At 37.4% G+C, this 26960-nt stretch overlaps 1 protein-coding gene and 1 long non-coding RNA gene across 3 annotated transcripts in view; one reads left to right on the forward strand and one right to left on the reverse strand.

The window, feature by feature from the left end:
- Window positions 1-26474, reverse strand: part of LOC136430497 (ribosomal protein S6 kinase alpha-3-like) — a 65125-nt gene extending 38651 nt beyond the window's left edge. The window contains exons 1-3 of one of the 2 annotated variants that reach the window (XM_066421175.1): window positions 26252-26474; window positions 25987-26040; window positions 1603-1722 (exon numbers count right to left, since the gene is read on the reverse strand). In XM_066421175.1, coding sequence (XP_066277272.1) covers window positions 1603-1722; window positions 25987-26040; window positions 26252-26311 — 234 coding nt within the window. In that variant the 5' untranslated portion in view covers window positions 26312-26474. Of the gene's footprint in view, window positions 1-1602; window positions 1723-13301; window positions 13461-25986; window positions 26041-26251 lie in introns of those variants that run through there. The other variant, XM_066421184.1, reaches the window with a different exon arrangement.
- Window positions 3474-6499, forward strand: LOC136430485 (uncharacterized). The gene is made up of 2 exons (XR_010754897.1): window positions 3474-4758; window positions 5191-6499. It is a non-coding gene; the product is annotated as an uncharacterized lncRNA (long non-coding RNA).
- Window positions 26475-26960: the final 486 nt, after the last annotated feature.

Raw genomic sequence — 26960 nt, forward strand, 5'->3', positions numbered from 1 at the left:
GCTGAAGGAAAAGTTATCAGACTTAGTTACTGCAGGGTTGTACGGACGTTAGAGTGATTTTATCGGTGGAGCGTTAAGCTCCTTCAAGTGCCCATTTCCGGCAAGCAGGAAGCATCTTAGAAGGATGCTTCTGCTTAAGAAGATAAGATCTTCCTTGAAGCACCATTTCTAATGCAGTCTAAAGGTTTGGTCAATAGGCAATGTGCTTCTTGAAATGACTGGTCATTACTTTTAAGTGTCTTGTTGGGTGGGATTCAAGAAGCATTTTTTGTTCTTCTGATGTGCATGAGTTACTGTGGCAAAATATTGAACACTTATTACTTTGTATTGGCAAGTCAACCAAGAATTTTGAAGACTTTTACTTGGATTTTTATTTGTACATGTATAATCAAAATATAATAGTTAAACAATGTCATCCAGGACGCTGTATGTACGTATAAGTTATAAGATAAGCTAAGATTCTGTTTTCCTGTTCATTACCTTCCTGTTCATTATTCCTTAATAACAAGAATTTGTACACAAGCAAATTAGTGTTTAATATTCCACCAACGTTTTGGTGACCGTCTGTCACCTACCTCAGGGCAATTCTGACTGGTTCACCTAAACGTCTGAGCGGATTAAAACACTAGGTTGTTACAAAGATTCTTTTTATTCACTAACTTACATGTAGCTACCTGGTGAAGCTATTCACGGAGGCATAATAGATTATTTCTTTTTTCAATTCCGAGGAACCAAGAAATCAAATTTCTCACCAGTCTAATCCTTGCATATTCATGGCCAACAGTAATACCTCAAGTCAAGGCAAGGTATCAGCATCTAAATGGCTGCGTTTCTTTAAGACGAGCCCTTCAAAGTCTTAAAAGATTACTTGTAGACTCGGGTAGCGCCATGAACGCTCATTAAGGAACAATCTTCAGGCAAAAACATTTCAGCAAGGCCGATACTTTTCTTCGGCCACTGAATTCCACGGATTGACGTTATCGAATTTTCTGCCTGCAGAATCAAAGAGTTTTCGTTTTCTTTGATCCTGAGATTCTTACCGGTTCCTTAGACATCAAGGAGACTTTGAAATGAAATGGCCTGCAGGGCGCAGTCGGAATATAAATTCAGCACTCCTCAAGTGTCTATGCATGGGTGCCTCTATCTGAATCAAGCCCGAAACTTTTATTCTTTCCTTTTCAATGTATTGTAAAAAATACCAGACTTAAAAAAAAAAGGTTTTTGTCCAATAAAAAAAATAATTTCGAATAATTGCAGACAATAAGTAGATATGAAGATGTGCTCACGTACGTTTGTACATTTAGCTTTAATCATTATGCACATAGAAATCAAACTTTCATTGCAGAGGTACATGTATGTACCAAAGCACTGTATTTTCCCTCAGAAAATACTACGGGCAATGAAATTTGATGATGTCATCCATATGATAAAAAAATCATATTAACAATTCTTTCATTTCCAGCTATCAATATTCAGTACAACTATTAGTTCTTTCTTAATTCATCAATAAGAAAACAATGGAAAGTTAATATGACAATTCACTCAGGGTGGAAACCTAATCAAAGTTTAACTTTCTTGATGGGAAGCTTGTGGGTGACTAACCTTGCCGAAGGAGCCTTGTCCCAGCACCTTAAGAAGTTCGAACTGACTTGGGCTGGCTTTCTCCTTCCCATCCGCAGCGACGCTGATGATCTCATATTCAGTCACGTTGTGCTCCTGGTCCTACAAACAAACAAACAATAAATAAATAAACAAAAAATGACAAACAACAAATATTATGTAAGAGCAAGTTTTCCTCCCAGGCCTCTAGATCTATTTTTGTTTTCTTGCTCAATCTTTGCACAGGAAAGTCCAAACAATTAATCTTTACAAAGAGAAAGGAACCACATGCAGGATTGGCGCAAAAGTTTACAGAAAAAATAATGTTTTTGCGAGGTCACCTTAGAAATAGAATACACTACTACAGTAAGAATCATTGTGCATGAAAACACAGAGCATAATATTATCATTATCAATCTAATCTTCCAACAAACTGAACAAATTGAATATGAGGTATGACTATGAGAAATTTAATTTTCTAGTGCATTAATCGTGATCAGCTCAATATTCACCCCACGCCTTACAAGTATCATGACTGTGGGTCACACATAAGGCAATTAGCTGTTCACATGCTGCCAGTGTCAAGTCCAAGTACATGTAGAGGGCATGGATGACTAGCATTCTGCAAAAGGAAGGGGTATCAATTACCAGTCGTTGGTCATGGACTGATGGAAGGTATGGGTCTGTAAAAGGGCTCCATACAGGTACCCTACCGTGAAAATTGATTAGGTCCAGGTCCAAAATAAGGGAACTTTGGTATACTGTACTGATATATATTTACACCAATTATATGCTTATTTTGTGACTGATCTCCTAACCTCATGACCTCATGTGACACCAAACATGACGGAATTGACACCTAGGGACTGTAACTAATGTGCAACAGATCTTTCAAGCAGCCCAGAGTTTTGATAGTAACTTGGCCAATGGATCCAAAGTTTGGCCTGTAGGAAACCTAGTTATGCTTTTTGAATACAGATATAGTGACAAGTTGTTAACAGTATAGTAATGTTTCTGTCATTATTGAAGAAGTACAAAAGAATACATGATAATTTGTCAAATTGGCTTGACGTGAATTTACATAACTGTTTCATGGAGCAGTAAATAAGATGTAGGATTGGAATGAGAACCTATATAATATACTGGACATTTTTCCAGCAGATTTGCCATCAATATTTCATTGTTTTTCCTAGAGGTCATGGAATCTTTGAGCCAGGTCAAGTCTCTGGATACATACAGACATCAGGGGCAACATTCTCTTCTGAAGCAGGGCAAGGATTTATGTATCTACAAACTTCAAGGCTAATATTGGAAGCAATAATAGTGTATAGAGTTGAGTAGAACCTATCTTGCTGGACCATTTCATAAAACTTTAAGGAGATGATAAACGCTAGCAAGAGAGGGTTTTGTAGTATGCCAATAATTTCAAGTGAGGGAAAAGGTACATGTATAATCTCCAAACAGATGTTGTGAGAGTCTTTTTTATGTTATAGTATTTGGTATAAAGAATTTATGGCACATCTGGAGATAAATCAACAGTAATTTTGTGCTGTCTCATCCAAATTTCTGTCGCAATATCAGTGGCACTTTCAGCCTGGGCCATTTTTCTGTCACGCTTTTGAGAGGTGACCCTGCTCGACTAAGTAACTCAACTGGGCTTGAAATACTGGGTGCATACTTAATGCACCAGTGCAGCTATTTTAAAAAAGAAAAGAATTTTGAGCCCTACCACATAGATGAGGGCTATTTCTAAGATATGCCTTGGGAATTGGGACCAAGGGGTCAATGTCCTCTAAAAAATTAGTCTGCAGTCCTCAACAATACTTAGAATTTCAGACAGAGATGGCTCGGCTGGGACTCGAACCGACAACCCTCACACTACTAAAAATGATTTGTCTTGTTTTTTCTAGTTTTCTTGTTTTTACTTAATTCGTGGACAAATTTTCTTGAATGAAGAACTTCCTTGAAAATGATAAGAATAAATAAGAAAAGCACAACAGACCATTCCAAGAATCTTATCTTGTAAATTCTCACAACAAGAAACATTTTCTTATTTTTCTTAAATAAAGAAATAATTTCTATAAAGGATTTTCTCTCATAAGAATTTTCTAGAAATTAAAGTTAAAAGTTCTTGTTTTTCTTGAATGGAGAATCTATTTCTTGCCATGTATAAGAAAATACAAGAATTTTTCTCTCCCCTATCTTCTTTTTCTGGTAGTAAGAAAAAACAAGAATTCAAAATTATGAAAACAAGTAACAACTAGAATTTTGTTCTTGAGTGGTCTTGATTTTTGTATCAAGAAACCTTAAGAAAGAAATTCTTGTTTTTCTTGGGATGTTTAAGAAAATAGAAGAATTTTCTTCTTGCCTTTCTTGAGGTATCCTGCTTAGAAAAACGAGAATTTTTAAGATATTTAAACTAGAAGACAAAGCTCGAGTCATAACTAGAATAATATTCTTGAATGTTATTGATTTTTGTATCCAGAAACTTTGAGAAAGAAATTCTTGTTTTTCTTGGGATGTTTAAGAAAATAGAAGAATTTTCTTCTTGCCTTTCTTGAGGAAGCCTGCTTAGAAAATCAAGAATTTTCAATATATTTAAACTTGAAGACAAAGTTCGAGCCATAACTAGAATTATATTCTTGAATTTTCTTATTTTTCATATCAAGAAACTTTGAGCAAGGCAATTCTTGTTTTTCTTGATAATAATACTTGAAGAAATACTTTGAAATTCTTATTTTAACTCGTATGATATAATGGTTGTTTCCTGGCTAAGATGAGGCTATTGCAAGAAATAGAAGCCAAGTTAAATTTTCTTTAAAAATCTTGATTGTTCTAGCAAATATCTGCATAAAATTTTGACCAATGGCAACACTTGCCATGTGATCTTTTCCCAACTCCTGATTGGTGGAATCGAATCCCACTGGCAGTTGGTGGAATCGAATCCCACTGGCAGTTGACAGTAGGGCCAAAGCTGTGAGAAGTTCATGCCTTCAAGTGCTGTTCACTTCTAGTTCTATTTGTATTAATTGAAGACTCAAGTCGGTTTCAAAGTCAAAACCCAGGTACAAGAGAACATATACAAGATGGGGATCATGGTCTGAGGCTGCAGCAGATGCCAAATTTTGCACGGAAACACTGGATAGCAGTATGGAAAAGGTAAGTGCCCCCCTCCCCACCCGACTATATGAAAATCAGTTCAACTTTATTTATCATATGAAAAAAACTAAGTTAAAGGGCCCCTGCTTGCTTTAATCATCAAAAGCATCAAGCATTAGGGATAATGATAAGTAAAGCCTCTTTGGGTCCAACTCAAAACATCTTTTTGGCCGACGAATTAATAGATTTTAATCAAAAAGCGATCCGCACACATAGGAAGATTACATTCCACCTCTGAGGGGTGGACTATTTTAATTGTATTGTTTCTGGAAACATATATAAGGATAGGTTAAAGAATGATAAAACATACATGTATGATGTGCTTTGTGAAGAAATCATTTCAATTGGAACTTTCACTTCTAGAAGCTGGAAGTTAGTTAGCTCAACTCAGAAAGTAAAAATTAATGACATAGTCTTCATTTTTTTCCCCAGATGTTGGAAGATCATTTGAATGCCAATGGGAATGCCAAGTCAACAGAAATGGGCTTGAACAAGTTGAGGGTTTGGTTTCCGTAGTCGAAGATCATCATCCAAGTCAGATGAAGCTGCTCTATACCACCTTCCAAGACGATAAAGAATTATATATTATGAAATATATCATATGTAATAAATCATATAGCATGTTAATAACATAGCAGTTTGTAATCTTTATGTTCTTTCAGTTTCAGAAGGCTTTGTATCAAAATTAGTTTTGGTATTTGTACAACAATACATGTATTGTATAATTATATATTATTATTATACCTAATATTTTTTGAAAAAATACACTGTAAAGCTTTGCCAATGTCATTTTTTTTACCATAGTCCACAATTTACAGAAATATTAAGCCATCAACATGTCATTTTAACTGTAACTCTTGGAGTGAGATTCTTCTTGTAAGAACATCAGTCTTATATTATAAGAGTAAGAAAACATTTCTAGGTAGCAAGAATTGTGTTCTTGAAGTAAGAAAAGTATTCTTGTTGTAAGAAGATTAATCTTAGAAGTCAGCTAACATTTCTTGACAGCAAGAATTGTGCTCTTGATATAAGAAAAGTATTCTTGTTGTAAGAAGATTAATCTTAGAAGTAAGAAAAAAATTCTTGGCAGCAAGAATTGTGCTCTTGATATAAGAAAAGTATTCTTGTTGTAAGAAGATTAATCTTAAAAGTAAGCAAACAATTCTTGACAGCAAGAATTGTGCTCTTGATGTAAGAAAAGTATCCTTGGTATAAGAATATTAATCTTAGAAGTAAGAAAAAAATTCTTGGCAGCAAGAATTGTGCTCTTGATATAAGAAAAGTATTCTTGTTGTAAGAAGATTAATCTTAGAAGTAAGCAAACATTTCTTGGCAGCAAGAATTCTGCTCTTGATGTAAGAAAAATATTCTTGGTGTAAGAATATTAATCTTAGAAGTAAGCAAACATTTCTTGGTAGCAAGAATTCTGATCTTGATATAAGAAAAATATTCTTGTTGTAAGAAGATCAATCATAGAAGTAAGAATACATTTCTTGGTAGCAAGAATTCTGCTCTTGATATAAGTATTCTTGGAGTAAGACGATCAATCTTAGAAGTAAGCAAACATTTCTTGACAGCAAGAATTGTGCTCTTGATATAAGAAAAATATTCTTGGTGTAAGAATATTAATCTTAAAAGTAAGCAAACATTTCTTGGTAGCAAGAATTGTGCTCTTGATGTAAGAAGATTAATCTTAGAAGTAAGAAAACATTTCTTGGCAATAAACAATCTTTGCTCTTGATGTAAGAAAAGTGTGCTTATTGTAAGAAGATCAATCTTAGAAGTAAGAAAGCATTTTCTAGGCAGCAAGAATTATGTTCTCGAGGTGAGAAAAATATTCTTTCTTTAAGAAGATCAGCTCTAGAAGTAAGAAAGTATTTCTAGGCTATAACAATTTTTGCCCCTGAAGCAAGAAAAGGATTCTTGATGTAAGAAGATAAATCTTGATGTAAGAAAACATTTCTCAGCAATAAGCATGTTTGGTCTTGAAGTGAGGAAAATATTCTTAGTGTAAGAACCTAAATCTTGAAAATAAGAAAGCAGTTCTAGGTCTTGAGAAGAGAAATGCATTCTTGTTATAAGAACATAAAACTTAAAGGGAAGAAAACCTTTCTTGGCAGTAAGAATTTTGGTCTTGAGATGAGAAAAAAAGTCTTGGTGTAAGAACCTAAATCTTAGAAATAAGAAAGTAGTTCTTGCTATCAAGAATTTTGGTCTTAAGAAGAGAAATGCATTCTTAGTATAAGAACCTCAGATCCAGGTGTCTGAATCAAGAATATACATAGAAAAAAAATCTTACTGCAAGAATTACTTTCCGGCAGTAACCAAGGTCATTTTTAAAAGAAAGATTATCTTACTACAAGAAAAAGTTCAGTAAGTAAAAAATTGCTTAATTCGTGGACAAAACCTTTTTCTTGAATACAGAAAAATTTGCTTGCATGAAGTAATATTTTTCTGTATGTAAGAAAAAACTAGAATACAAGAAATTGTATTTTTGGCAGTGCAACCAAATACATGTAGCTGTTCTTAATACATTTTTAGTTTTTGTAAATTCCTTAGTGTCATTTTCGCTGGGATTTCGCGATTGGACAGTCGAGTCAAAGTAAGAGAAAAGGAAGTTTTCACTGTAGTTTGACTTCTGGGTTGAAACAATTCTGTAGCACAGTACAGCAGTAATACAATACAGTACAGTACAGTAATACAATGGAAATGCGCCTTTGCAGGGTCTGGATTTCAATGCAAAAATAAAACCACTGCAAACATTCTTAGATTTGCAGTGCATAGACTAGTAGCATACCATAAGTTTCCAACCAAATTACCCAATTTCCCAACCGAATTACCCATGTCTCACACACAAACCCCTCAAGCTGGCGCTAAGGTAAGGCTAAAACTGACAAGTAAAATCTGGCCAGGAAATCCCACATTCACACCAAGGTCCTGACTCATGGCCAAATTAAGTTATTTCCTTGGCTTGCAAAGACAATTTAGTACTATAAAAAATTGGTATCAAAAAGTGACAATCAAGCATGGCTTTATTAGAGGTCGATGTGAGGTCCTGATAATTGTAATGAAAACATCCTAATCAGTAACGATATAGCCTTTTTGAAAACTCTTCGGGTATTTATGCTGAACTAGAAAATTGAGAAGTTGGCCAACGCTGTAGATCTGTTACGTATTGAAGTTTTGCTTGGGCATCCATAAAGATCATTCTATTGCTAAATGGATGTTCTTTGAGCTCAGAAGAAAAATTTCAGGTGAATAAATAGTCGACCTGGTGCACCACTGAGGGAGTTTGTAAACAAACAAAATATTTTCGTTCGCCATAAAGCATAGGACCTTTGACATAGATACTCCCTAGTTCTGGGAACTTATGGATTTACATACACTTATAGACGTTTCCGATACATAAACGTACTTCCAGGAACTAAATCTATTTACGTTCCATAGTTGTCCATTGATTTCCGATGATGACACCCGCTGCCGTTGGTCTTCAAGAAGAATACTGATAGAATGATAGTCCCATAGGTTTGATTTACAAATGAAAATACAGCCAGGTTTCTGTCTTTGCAACTACAAAGCCAGAATCCAGTTTTCCTTCCAGCCCTCTGTGTCCACCTGGGCCTCTGTACAAGGCTCTTGATGATTTCTCCGATAACCAAGGAAATACATTAGAGTAGCCTGACACCCAGAGACGCACAGCCGGAAGTCTATAAGAAAAACAGCCTATTAACCCTCAAACCACCGTATGGGGTCAAAACTGACCCCAGGCCTATATCAACATGTGCCATTTTGACATTTCGAGTCGAAAACAAAATTCCTTCTATGAGTTTGTTTGTATATATGTCTTATAACTTATCACAAGTTTTTACCGAGATTGGCTCATTATTGATTAAGTTATCCTAGAAAGTTTACACGTGGTCCAGCGGGGTCAAAACTGACCCCAGCAAAATCTGCACTCATATCCCCTATTGTTTGATACTTGTCATCTAGTAACATGTATGATAAGGGCTATTATGATCATAGTTATTTTGTAGAAACGTGAAAAAAGCATTTTTTTTTAATGAACGTTAGGATTAATGACGTTGCGACGTTTTATGACGTCATTTATGCGATATTTTTGACGAAAACCAACAAATTAGGTTTTTCCATATAACTCAAAGGTACAGGATAAAACTTATTAATATAATATAAATAGAAATTCTGTATGATGAATCACGATATATCCAAAGACTTTATTTGTAGATGGCAACAGGAACGACGTCAAAATGACGTCATAAGAATTATGTTCATATCGGGTTACACTAGCGAAATCCGCCATCTTGGTTCCGCCTTCTTGAATTATTTTAAATGCATTTTTTCATCATATAACCTGATAACACAATGAAAATGGACCAAAACGTTTATATCAAGATTGTTTTTGTTTGAATAAACATGGTAATGATGAGATTTGAGGTTGAAATAGCCGGTTATAGCTAATCTAATTATATCGTCCGCCATCTTGGATTTTGACCGATGACGTAATCAAATATGCATAAATGATGAATATCAAATCATAAAAGTGATAGTGAATAACATTGGTTGATGTTGATATAAGAAAATAAGTGCAGTTTACAAAGAAAGCCCTAGAATTACATTATAAAATCCAAAATTAGCGACTTTTTCCAAATATGGCTCTCAGAAACCGGTTGCCATAGCAACATGAAAACATTGATTAGTTATTTAATTAAATTCAAATTGTTGCCAACAAAATTTTAGCAAAGGTGACCAAGTTTGGTTGTTCTAGCGTAAGCCATTCAGATGCTATATGACATCAAGTGTTGGCGCAGGCGTCAAAAGAGCCCGCTTGTCTGAATAGCCTTAGTTGCTAAAGACGATGTTCCCTATTTTTGCATAAATTATGATAACAAGCAGAAATTATTCACACCTAATCATGTCAAACTGTCCCTAATAGATTGCTCAAACTATACATATATACAAACCACAAAAATAGTCACCAATAAAGCTGTATTTGTAGAAAGCATTGTGGGGTCAGTTTTGACCCCATACGGTAAGATTAGTCGTAAAAAAGCTACGGTTGTTTGAGGGTTAATGACAACAGGAGCCATTAAAGAGGAGATATCTCAGGAAGCCGCATTAGTAAAATATTGACCGAGCGAGGCTCAGTGTGAGAAATAATGGGGAGGGTGGATGACCCGTGAAGTTGGGGAAATAAACCATCCCATCTATTTCACAACTGGCTCTCTGATACATCTCTTATTCATCCATCGTCTAGATCTCTTTGAATGACTTCAGATATGCTTTCCTTTTTTTAAATCAATATCAAAAGCGGATGAAAGTACATGTACGTCTATGAGAGGTACATGTAAACAATGAGAAGTATATACTATTCAGAATTTTTGATATAGCTTTTATTGAGCCATCATCTAGAGCTTTTTGAATGCCTTCAGATATGCTTTACTTTTTCAAAATCAACATTCAGAAAGGATGAAACTTCGTGTATGACTATGTAAACGGCACTACGTAGGAAGTGTCCCATATTTCAAAACAGGTTTTCTGATATATCTTTTGCTATTCATTATCTAGAGCTCTTTGAATGGCTTATCATGTTACGCTTAATAAATTTTGTTAATCAAAATTCAAAGGTGATACCTTGTACAATTGTTGTGCAATTAAGTTATTATCATATACATATACATATATATAATATATATATATATATATGTAAATATATATGTGTGTGTGTGTGTGTGTGTGTGTGTGTGTGTGTGTGTGTGTGTGTGTGTGTGTATGTATGTATGTACCGTATGTATGTATGTATGTATGTATGTATATATATATCGGTATTCAAAGAGGATGAAGCTACATGTAAAGGGTAAATGGAACTACCAGCAGCGTTCCATATATTTCAAAGAATGCAAAGGAAAGTCAATTCTATACAAACTTGTACTGTAGTTATCTCCAACACCTCCTTGAGTGTATGTGGAGAGAATTGATGGTGTAGATAAATCTGTCTCTACAACTTCCGCCTCCAAATTACCACCCAAAATGCCAGCGCAGTGACGTATGGGCACGGCTTTACACGCTAACAGGCACAAGAGACGGTCATTCACAATCAGGGGATTGTCAACTGCCGATGAGTTTGGATAGCTGAAATGGAGATGGATCTAGATCGAGACTTGCCAAAAAAAGTACTCTGCCAATTGGTAGAGCTGGAATAAATCTCTTCTGCATACCTTCAAAAGTGTGTGAGACATTTAAAATCATTGCACTTATTTGATTTCATTTGCAAATAGAATACTTAATGAAGTAGGGATCAAACTAGAAAATGTTGAGAAATGATTTGATTTCTTTATGTACCAAGATTTCACATTCAAATGCTCTATATCATATTAGATGTTCCATACAAAATGTACAGAAAATTGAAAACGTTTCAGCAACCTATGAATTTGCATCCATATATACATGTAATGTGAGTTTTGCCCTTGGGTTACGTAACCGGATGTTGTTGTACCGAATATTAGATGTTCTGGTCACAACAACTCATCTCAACACAAGTCAAAAAGACATGGCAGACTTACACAGGTCAGAAACACACACACACACACGGACACACAGACTGACACACACACACACGCAGACAACCTGACACACACAAACAAGCACACACACACACACACACACACACACACAGACACACATACAAACACACACACACACATATACAGTGACAAGCCAAAAACAACACATCACTCCCTTGAGGTCAAGTAAAAAATAGCATATAGCAAGTAAAATGCTTCCTTGAATTTTATCTTACAAATACAATATATAAATGTTTGATCTAAACCTGTCGCTAAATCAAGATACAGTATGATTATACTGTATCAATCACTTTTAAATGTCGTCACTATAATTATAGTTAATTTCATCCACAGTGTACTTAATCTCATTACAAAATACACCTCCTGATAATTATAAGTCTGACAACCAATAACATATATTAATGAAATTGCCGTTTATTTTCTATTTTACGACAACAAGCTGAAATCAAAATTATTGCCCTAAATGACTTTTCTTGTACTAAGTTACACCCAACAATAACATGATTATGCTACTGCAGTACAGGCGATACATTATTAAAGAGGGTATTACCTTCCATTATTGTGTTAAACAACATCTCAGAGGGTGTTCCAATTCTTTTTGCAAGAAACAAAATCATGCATCCTTAATTAAGATCTACGTGAAAGGCAACAATTTAATATTTTATATCTAATGCAATAAAAAAAGTGATAAAAGTGAATGATAATAGCACACAACAAGGTCTTTTTAAAATGATATATAAACCAACTCTTCCATCACATTTTGTATTATGAATATAATAGTAAGTGAAATCTACCAATGAAAAGAAAACTAATATCATTGTATTCATGTAATATAATTCATTAACTCATTTTCCTGCATTTTTGTTGTAACTCCATGGAAGCAAATAATAAATTACTCCAAGAAACAAGCTACAAATTAGCTTAAAGTTTACTGTGATACAAATACATTTCATATGTAATTTATTGTTAAGCAAAACATTGACAAGACCTGTAACTTTTCTCTTATTTTCTGACATTCAAACAAATTTTTGTAAATCTGAAAATGTTTCCTGTTTTCACGCTGACCTGACCACGAACTCATGACAACATGTAAAAGCTTTTCCAACTGTATAACTTTAACTGTACTACAGAACTGTTTCAACCATTTGTAAGATTTATGAATAAATGAATAAATAAAAATGAACTTAAAACACCACGAAAAACACCTTTCCCCTTCTACTGCGAGAGTCCCTGAAAAAATAAACAAATTCACAGTATCGCAAATTCGCATGCCCCCTTCTTTTCTGTTTTACTCATTTTACTTACTAAGGAGCAACATGATCATGAATGTTTATGCCGTCAAAAAGATTATTGGTTCTACAAGATAACAAACAGGGTACATCAAACAACCTGCAGTGATTTCCCCCGACTCTGATTAAGAAACGTAATCATTGACGTCCAAGAAAGCCCCACATTCCCCCTGGGACCGAGAAACAAGCGCTGACATGACGGAGGAAAATAACGTTTCCAAATAAACAGTCTGCAAAATGGATGTAACAAGGTGCCGTCTGGTAAATCAAATTAGACTGAACGTCATCAAGTTGAAGTGTGTCCCTACGCAGACACGAGTGTTGAGGTTTGACAAGGTAAACAACATCGGACAAACCTCTTTAAAAAGTTAAAATCCTTTCCAGTAAGAGTGATTCTTGAACTCAATTACCAAATAGAATAAATCGGGCCTTGATTCTGAAGTTTTGCATCAAATCATGGGATCTAAATTCTAGTCAAGCCTTGCCACAAACTGCTTGGGTTCACGAATGTTGACACAAATTTTATAACCAAATCCTAAAATTACAGCAATCCAACTTGGCTCAAGTCCCAATTCAGTCATCAACATTTCTCAGGCTTCAAAGTCTAAGACTTGAAAGCACCTCAAAGTCTTATATTGAATCTTAAGATATTTACCCTCATCCAGACGCGTCTCAGACTGCGAGGCATGCTGTACAGCTTCCGAACGGGCCGCATTAGGCAGTTCCACGGCGCACGCACACTCTCACCAACCAATCCCTCGGTCAAAGCCCCATCCTGGGACGCCCCTGCAACCCCACGTTCAACCAAACACCAATTTGGCTGTCAAGATTGTAATGAGTTCTTTCCAAGCCCCCTCGTGCGCCGGAAACGAGCGAGTCTGACGTCAAACCACGGCAGTAGCAATGCAATTAGGCCCCCCCGCGGACACTGGAGCCCATGGGAACTGTCATGCTTTACTGATATACATGGTAGGCTAGTCAATAAGTAGCCTGGATGCCAGACCCCCAATCTCTGAAATATCTACCCCAAACGATATATTCATCCAGGCTAGTCAATAAGGCGATTTGAGAGGTCAAAACGGTGTGATATCAGCCCATACCAAGGCATCTATTCAGTACTCATTTTATTCTCATTGCATATATTGCTAAATTGGTGGCCTACCTTAAGAAATCTGTTTCTGTCTTCCAAATCTCCCGTCAAGAACAGAATTATAAAAGGAACTGCTACTCAATAATAAGGTGATTTGAGAGGTTAAACAGGGTGATATCGGCCAATACCATACTTTTTAGGTTCTATTCGGTTCTCGTTTTATTCTCATTGCATATATCGGTGGCCTATTAAAAAAAAATGTGTCTGCCTTTCAATCTCACATGAAAAAAGACATATCAAAGCTACATGGATGTTGCCTGCTGCTCAATAAGGTGATTTGACCTGCTGCGGCTGTGATACAGCAGGCTACAAAAAGGCATTTCCTCAGTTCTGGTTTAATCGTTTTTTTTCTCAATGTTGGCTTAAAATACTTCAGTATTAGTGACAAATCTTACACACACACAAAAAATATATGGCACTTGCATGCATGGACTGCTCAATAAGGTAATTTGATCTGCTAAAAAGGGTGTGACGTAGCAGGCGATATCAAGGCATTTATTCAGTTTCTGTGTAGTAGTACTCATGAGTAAAACTTACTAAAAGTAGTAAAATTCATGCAAGTGTAAGAATTACTACTGTGTAAATGTTCTTGTACATGTAGAAAGGGGGTGTGTTGGGTCTGGACAGGTATTAGTTCGCTTTATTCAGCAGCCTTTATCATTTACAAACACCTTCCATGGCTGACTGCACCTAACCACAGGAGCTGTGAACTCAAGCTTGCCCCTCACTAATCCAGCAGACTTCCTGGCCTCAAGCCTTCAGCTGGAATGCTAATTTCCTAACCCCACCAATTTCCTATCTGTGCTATAGGTTATACTACATATGTAACCTTTAACTTCAATGCAATCAACAACCAGAACCGGAAGGATAAGGAATAAACAACTTCAGCACGAGATGAAAAAAACTGAACAATTTTCTATACCAGTAATATGTAAAAAAACAAACACTTTTAAGAGCATTTAATCATTTAGTATTATATACAGTAACTGTATCGTTCTTGGATCCTACCATGGTACTACATTTATCAAATATAATGTTGAAGACATGCTCTTTCATTTTGTATACGGTACTGCAAATTCTTTACTTAAGCAGAGATTTTCGTGGTGTTTTAAATCCAAAGAAACAATTCTGTAGTAGCTGTAAAACAAGAAACATACAGCTGTAATGGCAGTGTAATGAACTCACTACATAGAGAGGTCCTCATGGATTGTAAATATCAACGTCATTCAGGCTACCTTTAAAAAAATCTGCAACTTGATATGAATAAAGAAATAAAGATTGAAAAAGTTTCAAAATATACAGCATTCTGTTTCCATACTATGAAACTTGCACAATGCACATACATGTACAGTTGTACTTGTAACATATACATGTAAGTAACCCTACCACCGGGACTATAACTTCATTGGTATGACAGTCACGTTCATGGCTTCCCGTACATGAATGGGGGTCAAAGCAGCAATTTCAGGCCTCTGGGACAAACAGGTGTTCTTGAATGCTCGCATCCATTTTCACATGAAAAGCCACTTGGAATTCAGCCCTTTTCAATTTTGGTTCACGCCAGTCGCATGTACGGTTGGAATGTTATATCAATGAACTATGTGTTGAAAAGATAAGATATATTATAGTTTGTGCTAGCACATCTCAATTCGATATGTTGCATTTGCATATACATGTATATGCACATAAATGCTCATAAACAGATTTGTACTGTGATACATTTTCATATATTTGCATACACATACGAAGTGTAGGTTTATTGCCACATTTGTAATTCATTCCACATTTAAACAATATTGGTTTGCACATAATAACTTCAACTTTTGATAGATAATACCTGAAACTCAGCGTGTACACCAAGTAACCTACCCTAATAATTCATTTCTGTCAGGAACATGTGATCGTTACCAACTAACAAAGTCTGGAAAAGCAATGTTTGACTTTAGAAAGATAACAACAGCCAATTTTTTTCAGTCAGAATGGACCTGAGTAATTGTACAACCTCAAAACAGGGCTCAGCCAGAAGGCACTGAACTACCAATTATCGTCCCCAACTAGCTAAAACTCAGCCTGTGCATTTGTACATCACGAAGCCTTCCCTAACAATTCACCTGCGTCAGGAAATATGTAACCGTTGCCAACTGACAAAGTTAGGAAAAGCAATGTTTGACTTTGCAAACAGTCAATTTTTCCATCAGAATGGAGGAGTAATTGTAAGACCTTCATACAGGGTTCAAGGCACTAAACAAGCAATTATGGTCCCCAACCAACTGAAACTAAGCGTGTGAGTTTGTACATTATAAAATCTACCCTTACAATTCGCTTGCGTCAGGAGCACGTAACCGTTGCCAACATAACAGCCAATTTTTTCTGTCAGAATGGACGGGTAATTGTCAGACCTCAGAAAGGGTTCACAATATCGCCAAAAGGCACTAAACCAGCAATTATCGTGTCTGGCCGGGGAAGGATAATTAGCGAATGACGCAGGTAGGAAAGTGTCTTGCCCCCAAGATCAAGTCAATAAATTTCTTCAGAGTCATCAATAGGCAACAGGATGAACTTCAAGTTTACCAACATACACGTAAAAGGCTACCAAAGCCACACACACTTCATGTGTTGGTTTTTCGTTTCCAAGAAGACTTACTTAAGACTTAGACTTTCAAAAAAGACAATCATTCAATTTATCAATCAATCAATTAATCAGAGATGGCAGACTTCATGCCACGCAAACACACTTATACATACATGCACACACACACACAAACAGACAACAATACAGAATTCCTTTAGGGTTAAGTAATAATAATTATATCAATGAGAGAAGAACCATGAGTTTCAGATTCAAATTTTTCTCCTAACTCTTGTTTTCTATTGTCATCTTGAATTTTGAGCTAAATTAACTTAAAAATGTACAAGAGCTAAAAAAATAACTTGGCATGGCCCAAAGCTCAGTAGGGCCTGGCTAACTGCATTGACGTTGGTGCACCTCCATGTATGCATACCAGAGCAATTACTGAAATTGGTCATGTCTGCTTGACCAAACCCGAACCTTACACTAAGAAAAGATCACGATGAATTTTTGTATGTCATGCTATTAGTTCTACTAATGTGAATATACCCCAAAATTCTGCATGTTCTTGACCCTGACCTTAAACTTGTACAAACATCAGATTCTGGATATCAGACCAAATTAAACTCCAGTTTTTAAACTTTCAAATCTATAATACATGTAATACGAAGGAAAAAAATGGCTATCGATCACATATCCCTTATCTTTGATAAGTCGTCTGTGCATGTCTCAAAACTTCCTTCCTGCAGCACTTCATCTCATTCATCTGATAGGAGTCGGCTGGAGTCTTGGAATACACCTCAAGTCAGGGCCACAGAATATACCCCAGGGGCACAGGCCAGGTGTACTCAGGAAAACAACAGCAGCAGGTTCTTTAGCCTGGTCACCAGTCTCTACGGGTGGGCTTAGGCGTACTTTATCGGGCCCAGTCTTCCCTACTGATGGACCATTTCTGTCAGCCTCTCTTTATAGCTTGCACATGGAGAGTTTCGCCTCTTTGTAGAGACCGGCCCGAGAGGGAGCGACCTAATCCAAGCCTGTACACCCAATCTACCTGGGCAGGCGGGTGGGCACCACTCCCAGCGCCGTAGAGAATCTGGGGAGCTCCCGACAGTATGGTTTCCAGGCTAAAGGTTCTTCAATGTGAAGTATCAAGTGGCATGGTGCTACAAGCCATTCTGTGCAATAATAATGATGATGATGATTGAAGACCTTTATTGTATGTTCGTGCCCCTAGGGGCTAGATACAGGTCGTTGTGTCATGCTAAAGGACAGTTATCATATAGATATAGAAGCTGGTGTGTTGCGCCGAAGGGCAGTAATACTGGGCGAGTGGCTATACAGATACAGAAGCTGATGTGTTACACTGAAGGGCGGTTATACTGGCTATACAGTATACAGATAGACTACTGTAAATATATTTAAGTTTGTGTGGTTTTAAATTCGGTTTTAAGGGGAAATTGGGGTGTTCGTTTTAGTCACATACTGCTACAGCATTGTTGGACAAAAATGTTTGTGGTGGTTTTAAGTTTGCTGTAAAACGGTCGCCGCGAAAACAGCGAGCATTTCTGCATTTACAGTACCTGTATCTACTTCAACCTGTATAAATGCCCTCAGAACACCTGTGTACTGACGGATTACCATGTGTTTTCCCTGCCACCTCTCCCCCGGGTCCAATTTGCCCTGACACCATCCTGACCCTGTCAAACATTATCAACCTGAGACTAGACCAGCATGACCTTTCTGGCTTATATAATCTGATTAGGACCCTCGACACCAGAGCTATCTACAGCTTTACATGCTTTTCCATCCTACTCTTTGTTCGGGAGCCCATGTTGCTTCTTTTTCTTCTTAATTTTTTTTGCCAAATTTCATCTATTTTTTGTATCATAACATATACCAAATTTCATTCAGTCAAATCAAGTGCAACAGATTTCAAGAGACTTGATGCTATACAGACAGATTTGAATATATCTTTGGATGCAACATCTCCCACAATGCAAAAATAGGTAAATACATATAAAACTGCTTTGCTATTAGAAAAAATACTGTAACTCATAATTAGCCACACTCCAACTTTATATCAAAGACTTTTGCTAGCCCTTATTTCTTGTAGTAATTAGGATGTTAATTTTTATTCTATATGCCTCTATTTTGTAGTGTTTAATAGTTGTTGCCATACATTGTACTGTGTATGATTGTCGTGCAATAAAATTCTTCTTATTCTTCCAACAAAGACAGGGTGACCATGTCAGTATTTACCTATTTGTGAGTATTTCACCTGTTGTATTCATTTTGCACACCTTTTCCAATTTACAATTACAGGTGTATTTTCTCCACATGGCTTCTGAATCATGTAACACAGTATTTCCCACCTACTTGTTGGTGATTTGCATCTGAATGGACCAAACATGTTGGACAAGCCAAACCATTTTGTTTCTAACACCTTCTCGATTACAATAACAATGTTGTTGTCTGGACAAGTGTACCAATCTTTCTGTGACAACATTTATACCTGTATAATTACTAGGACATGAAAGAAGTAAATATTGTATTTCAAGTTAGAAAGCTCCTTCTGGCATTTTAAGAATGGATCTTTTTCTAGGTACAACTACAAGTGCAGTCAAATCTATAGCATTACAACTAACAGTATCTACTTCTCTGCAAACATGGTACATACTTCTGAAATAGTATACGAAAGTAAACACACTCCACTGCCAGTGGACTAGCCCCCTGCTGCAGTGATTGCACCCCAGTGTGACCCAGGGCTACGAAACAGATATGGGCTCTGCCCTATACACCTTATGGTGTGGGAGGATTTCAACTTTAAAACAGACAACTTTTAATGGTCCCTTAGATAATTTCTTCAATTGATCGAAGGATTAAGAATCCTGTCTACAATGACCACCCGTAAGTGGTGATTTTCTTATAAGCAGTCACAATAGACATGTTTGACTGTATTTATGTCATTATCACTGACTGTACCTGGGCCCGAGGGTGTGAATGTGCAATCAAGGTGTTTTATTCGTCACTCAGGTGATGTAAAAGTTATCCCTCCATAAAGGCTCTCAACAACTCAGTAAGAGACAATTAGACAAGCAGGAAAAGCCACAAGAGACCCACAAAACAAATCTTATCTTTACATCTCCATTATTCTTCTGCATGCATCTTCATGGAGATTAATAAACAACAACATACAAGGGGGCCTGCATGGGTGTCCTGACAACACTGTATGTTGAATTTAGGAATATACGTAAAATAATCATGCTAAGTTTAAGGAAAACAAAATGTGGATACTTCATCAAAAATTGCGTACGTTGTCGTTTAGTTTTTACATCATACTTTTCTTTCCTGCAAACTGCCGGGCCGGGCCGTGGGATAAGAATTGTGTGTGACCTTACCATAAATGTGGCATGGCAAAAGCTGTCTCTCTCTACCCTTTAGCCACCGGCTACAAATGTAATCTTGCAGGGTTTACTGTAGGCTGTCCAACTTCCTCTGCCTAATACTGTGGGCGTAATATGGTGCTCTCTCCTTCCTACATGTAAATCGTGAATAAAATATTTGCAGTAGCGGATACTTGTACACCTACATTCAAACTCGGTCAAAGGCGAATTGCAATGGCGCACACAAATACGATGACGCAAAATGTTTTTTTTTTAAATTTTCACTGCAAACTTAAAACCACTACAAAAATGCTTGTTCCATCTCCTGCATGTCTACCCCTTGTATCAACTGCATGCGACCTAGAAGTAAAAGCTAAGTACTCCATTTTCTCCCTACCACGAAAGTACCGTAAAATCCCTATTTACGTACGCACTTTTTAAACTTTTCAAGTTGCAAGCAGGTGCTCCAGGCTGACGCCAAAGTCGGGGTGCGTACGTTAGGAGGGGTTCTTCCTCGGAAAAATCGCATATCAGCATGAGAGTACAGTACATCTTCATGCAAATGAAGTGTGGAATGCTACCACACAATCAATCAGTAATAAAGAATAAATAATACATATATTTAAATTGTTTGATATTTTCTACCCAGAAACATTTTCTTAGTAACCCTTTAAGTCGGTAAACATCATCGGAAGGATGATCATTCATGTCAACCTCTTAACTATCCACCGAAATGCTGGAGAGGGCGTGCGGACGTTAGGAGGGTTTTTCCCTTGAACGTTTCAACTCACTGAGTCAGGCCCGCAATCGTCCTCAAGTCAGGGGTGCGTATGTTAGGAGGGGTGCGTACGTAAATAGGAATTTTACGGTATATCCCTAAAAACTTTTTAAAGGCATCCACAGCATTTATGGTGACTCGTCCACAGTGAATTCATAATACTGCCAATACGTTAGTCTGTATAACGCAAACTCTAGCTTGTCGGTTTCGTGCGGCTGCTATAAGCACGATTCAATTCGGCTACAAATACGTGTGTCCAGTATATTACTACTGCACTACAGAACTAAATCAACTGCAAATTTAAAAACTGCAAACCCCCCCCCCCCTTCCCCTTCCACCGCGAAACAAAGTCCCAGCGAAAATTAATGAATCTACAGTGCTGTATGGCTTTTCCACCGAATGTGGGCGTAAAAATGTAAAAAGGTGGTACAAATGTACACTCAGGTGATCTTTCAACCCCACTTCCTGTCATAAAGAACAGTGTCACCAGCTATACAAACACACAGTCTGTGACAGGGTAAGGTACGTGCCTTCTTCCACATACGTCACACAACCCACATTCAACCCACACATTCGGTTGGGCTGGAAACTCATTTTTTGGGGAACAGGTGCATTATTGGTGCACCTGTTCTAACCTAACAAATCTAGATGCAAGTTGAAAACATTTTGGGCACATAACATTGACACCTTTGGTCCTCACATTGTTATTTCCGGAAATGGATATTTCGGAAAAATTTATAAAATAATATAAAAATATCATTGTTCCAAGTTTGCTTTTTTTAAGAAGACAAGTAGTGTAGCTCAAGTCTGTCTGATATAGGTGATTTCAAACATTACTGTAAATGTATTTAAGTTCGCATGGTTTTTATTTTGCGGTAGATAGAAAATGGAGTGTTTGCAACTTGGTTTTAGGTTCGCGTTTAAAACAATAGTAGCACTACAGTCATAGGTGGGCAAAAAGTTTCGCGGTGGTTTTAAGTTTGCGCTGAAAGTTCACCGCAAAAACCGTGAACATAAAACCACCGCAAACATTTCTGCATTTACAGTACCAGCACTTCTATAGGTATGTTAAAAGAAGAGTTTTGTAACAGTGGCCGAGTGGGGTTCAAGTGCCTCCAACTGACCAGTAGACCTTTTAGCCTAGTGGTCAAGGTGTGCGGCCTGTGATCTGGCTGCCTGGTTTCGGCGCGGGTTCAAATCTGTTCTGGGCAGGAGACTGTTCTACTCGCTTCTTTGTTTCAGTTTTGAGCCCTGCCTGTGCTTCAAGATTGTTTGCATAAGTTTTTAACAATGTCTTTTGAGTTGATCTATGACCCCTAAGTGCACAAGGCCATCTGGAAGGCATACATGTCCTACTGAGAGTGGGTATAAAAATAGGCTTTAGCAGTTTTACTGGAAAGAATGAGCTCAAGCCAAGGCAAGGAGCTAAATGTGTCTGGTTTAGCATCAGGCCAAACTTTAAGTTCATGTGCTGGTTCCCAGACATTTTTATGTAAAATTTTAGCAAGGCAATGTCACAAAAAAAAAGACAGTAAAAATTTGCATCTGAGCTTCTTAGTCTTACTCTGTTCGCTCCCTGAAACTACATGTTAGCTAATACATTTTCATCAGTTTCGTATAATGAAGTTCAGATTTTTCGGAAGGACAAGGTGAAATTTCTTTTCCCTGCCAACAAGCAAACTTCCGTCCTGTGAGGCCGAGGGGGGCCCTGGAGACAGCCCTGGATCCAAGTGGCATCCTGCCAAAGCTATTTGTAAAATACATGACCAGGAAGTTGAACCATAAACACAGAATTACAACTCTCAAACTTCAAAGAATACCACAGGGTACAAAGCTGTATGTAACAACATCAGGTACAAAACCTTTGGGGCAGATTCGATACAACACTTATTTTCTACTATGCCAAAGCTATCTGATAAGTCTATGTACCAACTACTATGTTACAACAAACAAACTTCAAAGAATACTAATGTGTAAAAAGCTGTATATAACAGCAGGTACAAAACCTTAGGGGCAGATTTGATATAACATTTTATTTTCTACCATTCCCAAAGCTATTTGATGTACCATCAACAGGAAGTTTAAGCATAAACACAGACAGAGTTACAACATACAAACTACAAAGAATACCACTGTGCCCAGATGTGTATGCAACAACAGCATGTACAAACCCTTTGGGGCAGCTTTGATCTAAGATTAATTCTCTACCATACCTTAATGACAGTAAGAAGCAATATTATATATAATACTGTACAAGTAACTTTACTGGTCCTTTGCGGCACTGCGCCAAAGCCATTTGTAAAGTAATGTTAACAGGAAGCTACAGTAATGCTATAAACACAGTCTCAAACATCTGAGTACAACAGATAGTAAGTACTGTCTTGGGAGTTGAGCACCTTTAAAGTGGTGATGGAAACTTAATTCTACAAGATGTATGGATGCAAAACTACAGGATAAAAAACGTTGAGGCCTCTAATATAATGCATCCAACGTGAAAGCTGCAACTGGTAATTTTTAATCACACACTTCTAACTGGTAGTATCTATTGAAACAGTATATAGGGATTGGGACAGACATACAATACCATGTCAACGTGAAACTCAATGCCCTAGGAAGGAACCAATAAAAGATTTGTGTGTGTAAACATGCCAGTGTCAGTTATCAAAGTATGTATACAAGTTTATAACATACTTTCTTGTATCATCTGATGATCTTTTCCAGAAGGATACAGAAAGAAAATGTGATATCATTTTCTGTTATCATTTTGAAATTCAGATGATTTTTAAATCAGACAATCTGAACAATGAATTGCCCATAATTTTCTCCTCAGGAAACCTGTGACTTGCTTGGAAGCAAGTATTGCATAGATAGCCATCTTTCACCTTATCAAAACAATGTGTGGCATTACAAATGCAATAAACTGTTTCAGCAAACCCTAAAAGATCCTGGCATGTTGGCAGTAACCCCTAAATGAACATCCTGCAGATGTCAGTTGTTAGAGAGATCCTTAAACCAACTGAAAAACCAAACAATCTCAGAAATCACTCAGTCAATGGCAGCACTCTGACCCTAACACAGGACTATCTGTGGTATGTTTTTCTTACCAACCCCCTGGTGTTTGTTTAGCCAAGTTTTAGATGACTCAACGAAATCACAGCCACATTTCATGATTTCAGAACTGTAAAAATTCTCTGGGGAACTCTTTAAAACAACAGCAAAACATGTGGAGGTCCTAAATTATGCAGCATAAACCAATAATGTACACGATGAATGGTCTTGTTAGCAGTTGACATACGGAAATTCAGCAATTTATTAGTTCTGTCAAAATGACTGGCGTCCTACCTCTATTGTTTTTACGGTTTTGTTTGTTGAATGATTAGCTTGTTATATTTTAATATGTGTGTGGAGTATGACTAAGTTTGTGGCTTGGTTGCAAAATAATGTACCAAAACATTTGATAACCACCAGTATATTTTGCTTAATTTCTCTTCTTAACAATTACTGTAAATGCCTGTAAAAGTTTGCATTGATTTAAAGTCACACCAAGGAGAAAATGGAGTGTTCGCTGTGGTTTTAAATTTGTGATAGCGCTATACGTCACATACTGTCTTTATGTTTAAGTTTGCAGTGAGGCAGTCATTGTTAACATAAAACCACCAGGAAAATTTCAAGAACTACAGCTACCTTGTTTTGTTTTTAATTGAACTGTTTTCCACTACGTACATCATGTACATCCCTATCCTGAACCCCATACAATGGGTCATACGAGGCCAAAGCAAAAGGGACAACCTACATATTTACTAAGCAGCTATTTCTGGAACGAAGCATCTGGAGAAACTGGGGAAAGATGTTTGACTTCTTGAGACAAAGAAGAAGCCAGCTGAGTCCTGCTGGTTTCCATATCTCACAGCTTAGGGGCGCGACAAACATGTCAAATCCTTCTCAAACTTGAACCTATATTTAAAAGGACATGGGCAACATGTCAAATCCTTCTCAAACTTGAACCTATATTTAAAAGGACATGCGCACTAAGAGTACAATTGGTAGTAGCGGTGGCTCGGAATTGCAACTTACAACCTGAAATGTACAGATCTTTCTTTTTGACACTGCAAAAAACAAGTTGTCTAGCTAAAATGTTTTTAAGAATTAGAAATTTTCAACATGTCTAGTTAGTATATGTGCACAGTATCAAGTACTTAAATACTGGTTTCACTTTTAGACAAACTTGAATCACTTTTAAAGTGGTTGCCATGTGTGAAATCTAGTTCAAACTGAATAAAACCTTTCTTCTGACAACGCATTGACATGATACTGCCTGACACCGATATGATTTCCAAGACATCTAGAACACCATGGGTTATAGAAATAAACTAGGTGCTAAGTTGTCACCAAATTTGTATTGGTTATGGGGTATTACCATAAGGTGACCAGCAAGGGACAGCCTTAATTTTGACGACACTGTAAATACCACAATCTTTAAATCAAAAACAACTAAAACCAACCTACTGATTTTATATTGCCGAACACAGACATCATCATCTACTCACTGTTTTCTGCATCTGCAGTTGAACACACATGTAATGTCCAAGATATAGATAATTGTGTGGCTTTGAGGCTTTGAGCACAAGTACACAGCATGAAGGAGACAAGATCAGGACACAACAGGCAGATGCCTTCTATCTTGCATGCGGTATCAAGGTATCAAGGTTTAACGAGTTACTTCTTAAAGTTAAGCAAACTCAAGGTATCAAGGTCAAACTCTGGAAGCCCAAGGGGAATGGAGAACCTTAATTTTTAAGACTAAATACCACAATTTTTCTCTCATATTCAAAACAATCCAATCAACCTACTGATCTGACCATGCCTGTCGAGATATGATTTCCAATATATCACAAAACAGTGTGGATGGTAATAAAATATATATCATACAATCGGAATGCCAATGGAATTTAACACCCTTAATTATAACAACCCAAGCCCGAAATTTCTCCATCAAAACAAAACCAACGAACTGATTTGATATTGCCTAACCCAGATATAATTTCTGAGATATCACGGAACACTATGGGTTGAACCCCTCCCCCTGACATGGGGGTCAGCTGACATCTAGTTCAAGTTCGCAGCGTTGGCTTTCCCTCCAGCTGTCTACATGTCACAGATCTGATCTGTAAACTGAGAAACCTGAACCTGTAGCATGTCACACCGGCCACCATTTCCGCACGGAAACAGCGGCTGGAACGACGGCTATGCGCCCGGCCGGAAAGGGTTTCAGTACTGTAAAAAAATCAGTTTCTTGTAAAGTATTTTTGAGTAGGAGGGAGGGGGGTGGGGCCGGGCTGTGTGAGCGGATTTGGTTCGAGTGTCGTACAGGACTAGGGAATGCTTGCCCCGCCCAGTCGAGGTCTGGGATCAGATAAAAACGGGTCAGCTGTGACACTTTAAGACGATTTTTCTCACCTGCTTTTCTTCGTTGTCGTCGACCAGCATATCTTCCGTGCTGCCAGCGCCGCCCTAGGAAGGCACACAAAAATGCACTCCAGTCAAAATCATCTCTAAAACCTGTCTTTTCCTTACTCCTAGCTCTACGTGCAGAATCTGTAGCCCAGGTGGCAAGCTTCGCTCACAAGTCGAAGGTTCAGACAAACAGGTTAGGTAGGCTAGCTGGCTCGCGCCAAAACAGACGAGACCGACTCGCCCAACTTGTACGGACGGAACGACATACCTCCGCCTCCTCCTTCATGGGCATCTTCTGCCACGGGTCCGCGTACTGCGCCAACGGCATGGCCTCTCCCTCCCCGCTCTGCACCCAGTAACTCCACTGGAATTGGAAGGAAATGACGCCGAGAAATCCGCGAGGCTTGGAGGTAAAAAAAAGGGAGGTTTTCGGTTCTTCTCTGGCAGGCCGGAGTCTTTCAAAATGGCGAGCGACCGGAAGGAGGGTGAGAACGAGGCTGGGGTCAGGTTCCTCATTTGCATACCTCATGAATGATTCATGAACCTTAAGATATTGGCGTTTTTAAAGGGCAAAAATAATGAATTTGTGAACTGAAAACATTGATTTGTGATTATCAATTAATGAAACTGTGAACTATATTTCTAGAATTGCTTTTTTGTGATTATACTATTAGATCATGACTCTTCAGAGGAATTGAGGGCAAAAATGATGAATCTGTGAACTGAAATCACTAATTTGTGATTATCAGATTAGACCATAAGATAACTTAGAAGCAAGTAACGTATTTTCTGTGACACATTCATATTCTACAGTTTACCTCTCCTGATCGAAATCTAATTTGATAGCTGCAAATCTGCATGAAAAAAAAAATCAAGATTTAAAAGTCATCTAAAATTGCAGAAGAAATAATTATAGTTCAACTAGATTGCATAAACTGAGAAATGTACTTTCCCGCCATTTTGCTTCGAATTTCCAA

The sequence above is a fragment of the Branchiostoma lanceolatum genome, chromosome 1, assembly GCF_035083965.1.
Source record: "Branchiostoma lanceolatum isolate klBraLanc5 chromosome 1, klBraLanc5.hap2, whole genome shotgun sequence".
Taxonomy (NCBI): domain Eukaryota; kingdom Metazoa; phylum Chordata; class Leptocardii; order Amphioxiformes; family Branchiostomatidae; genus Branchiostoma; species Branchiostoma lanceolatum.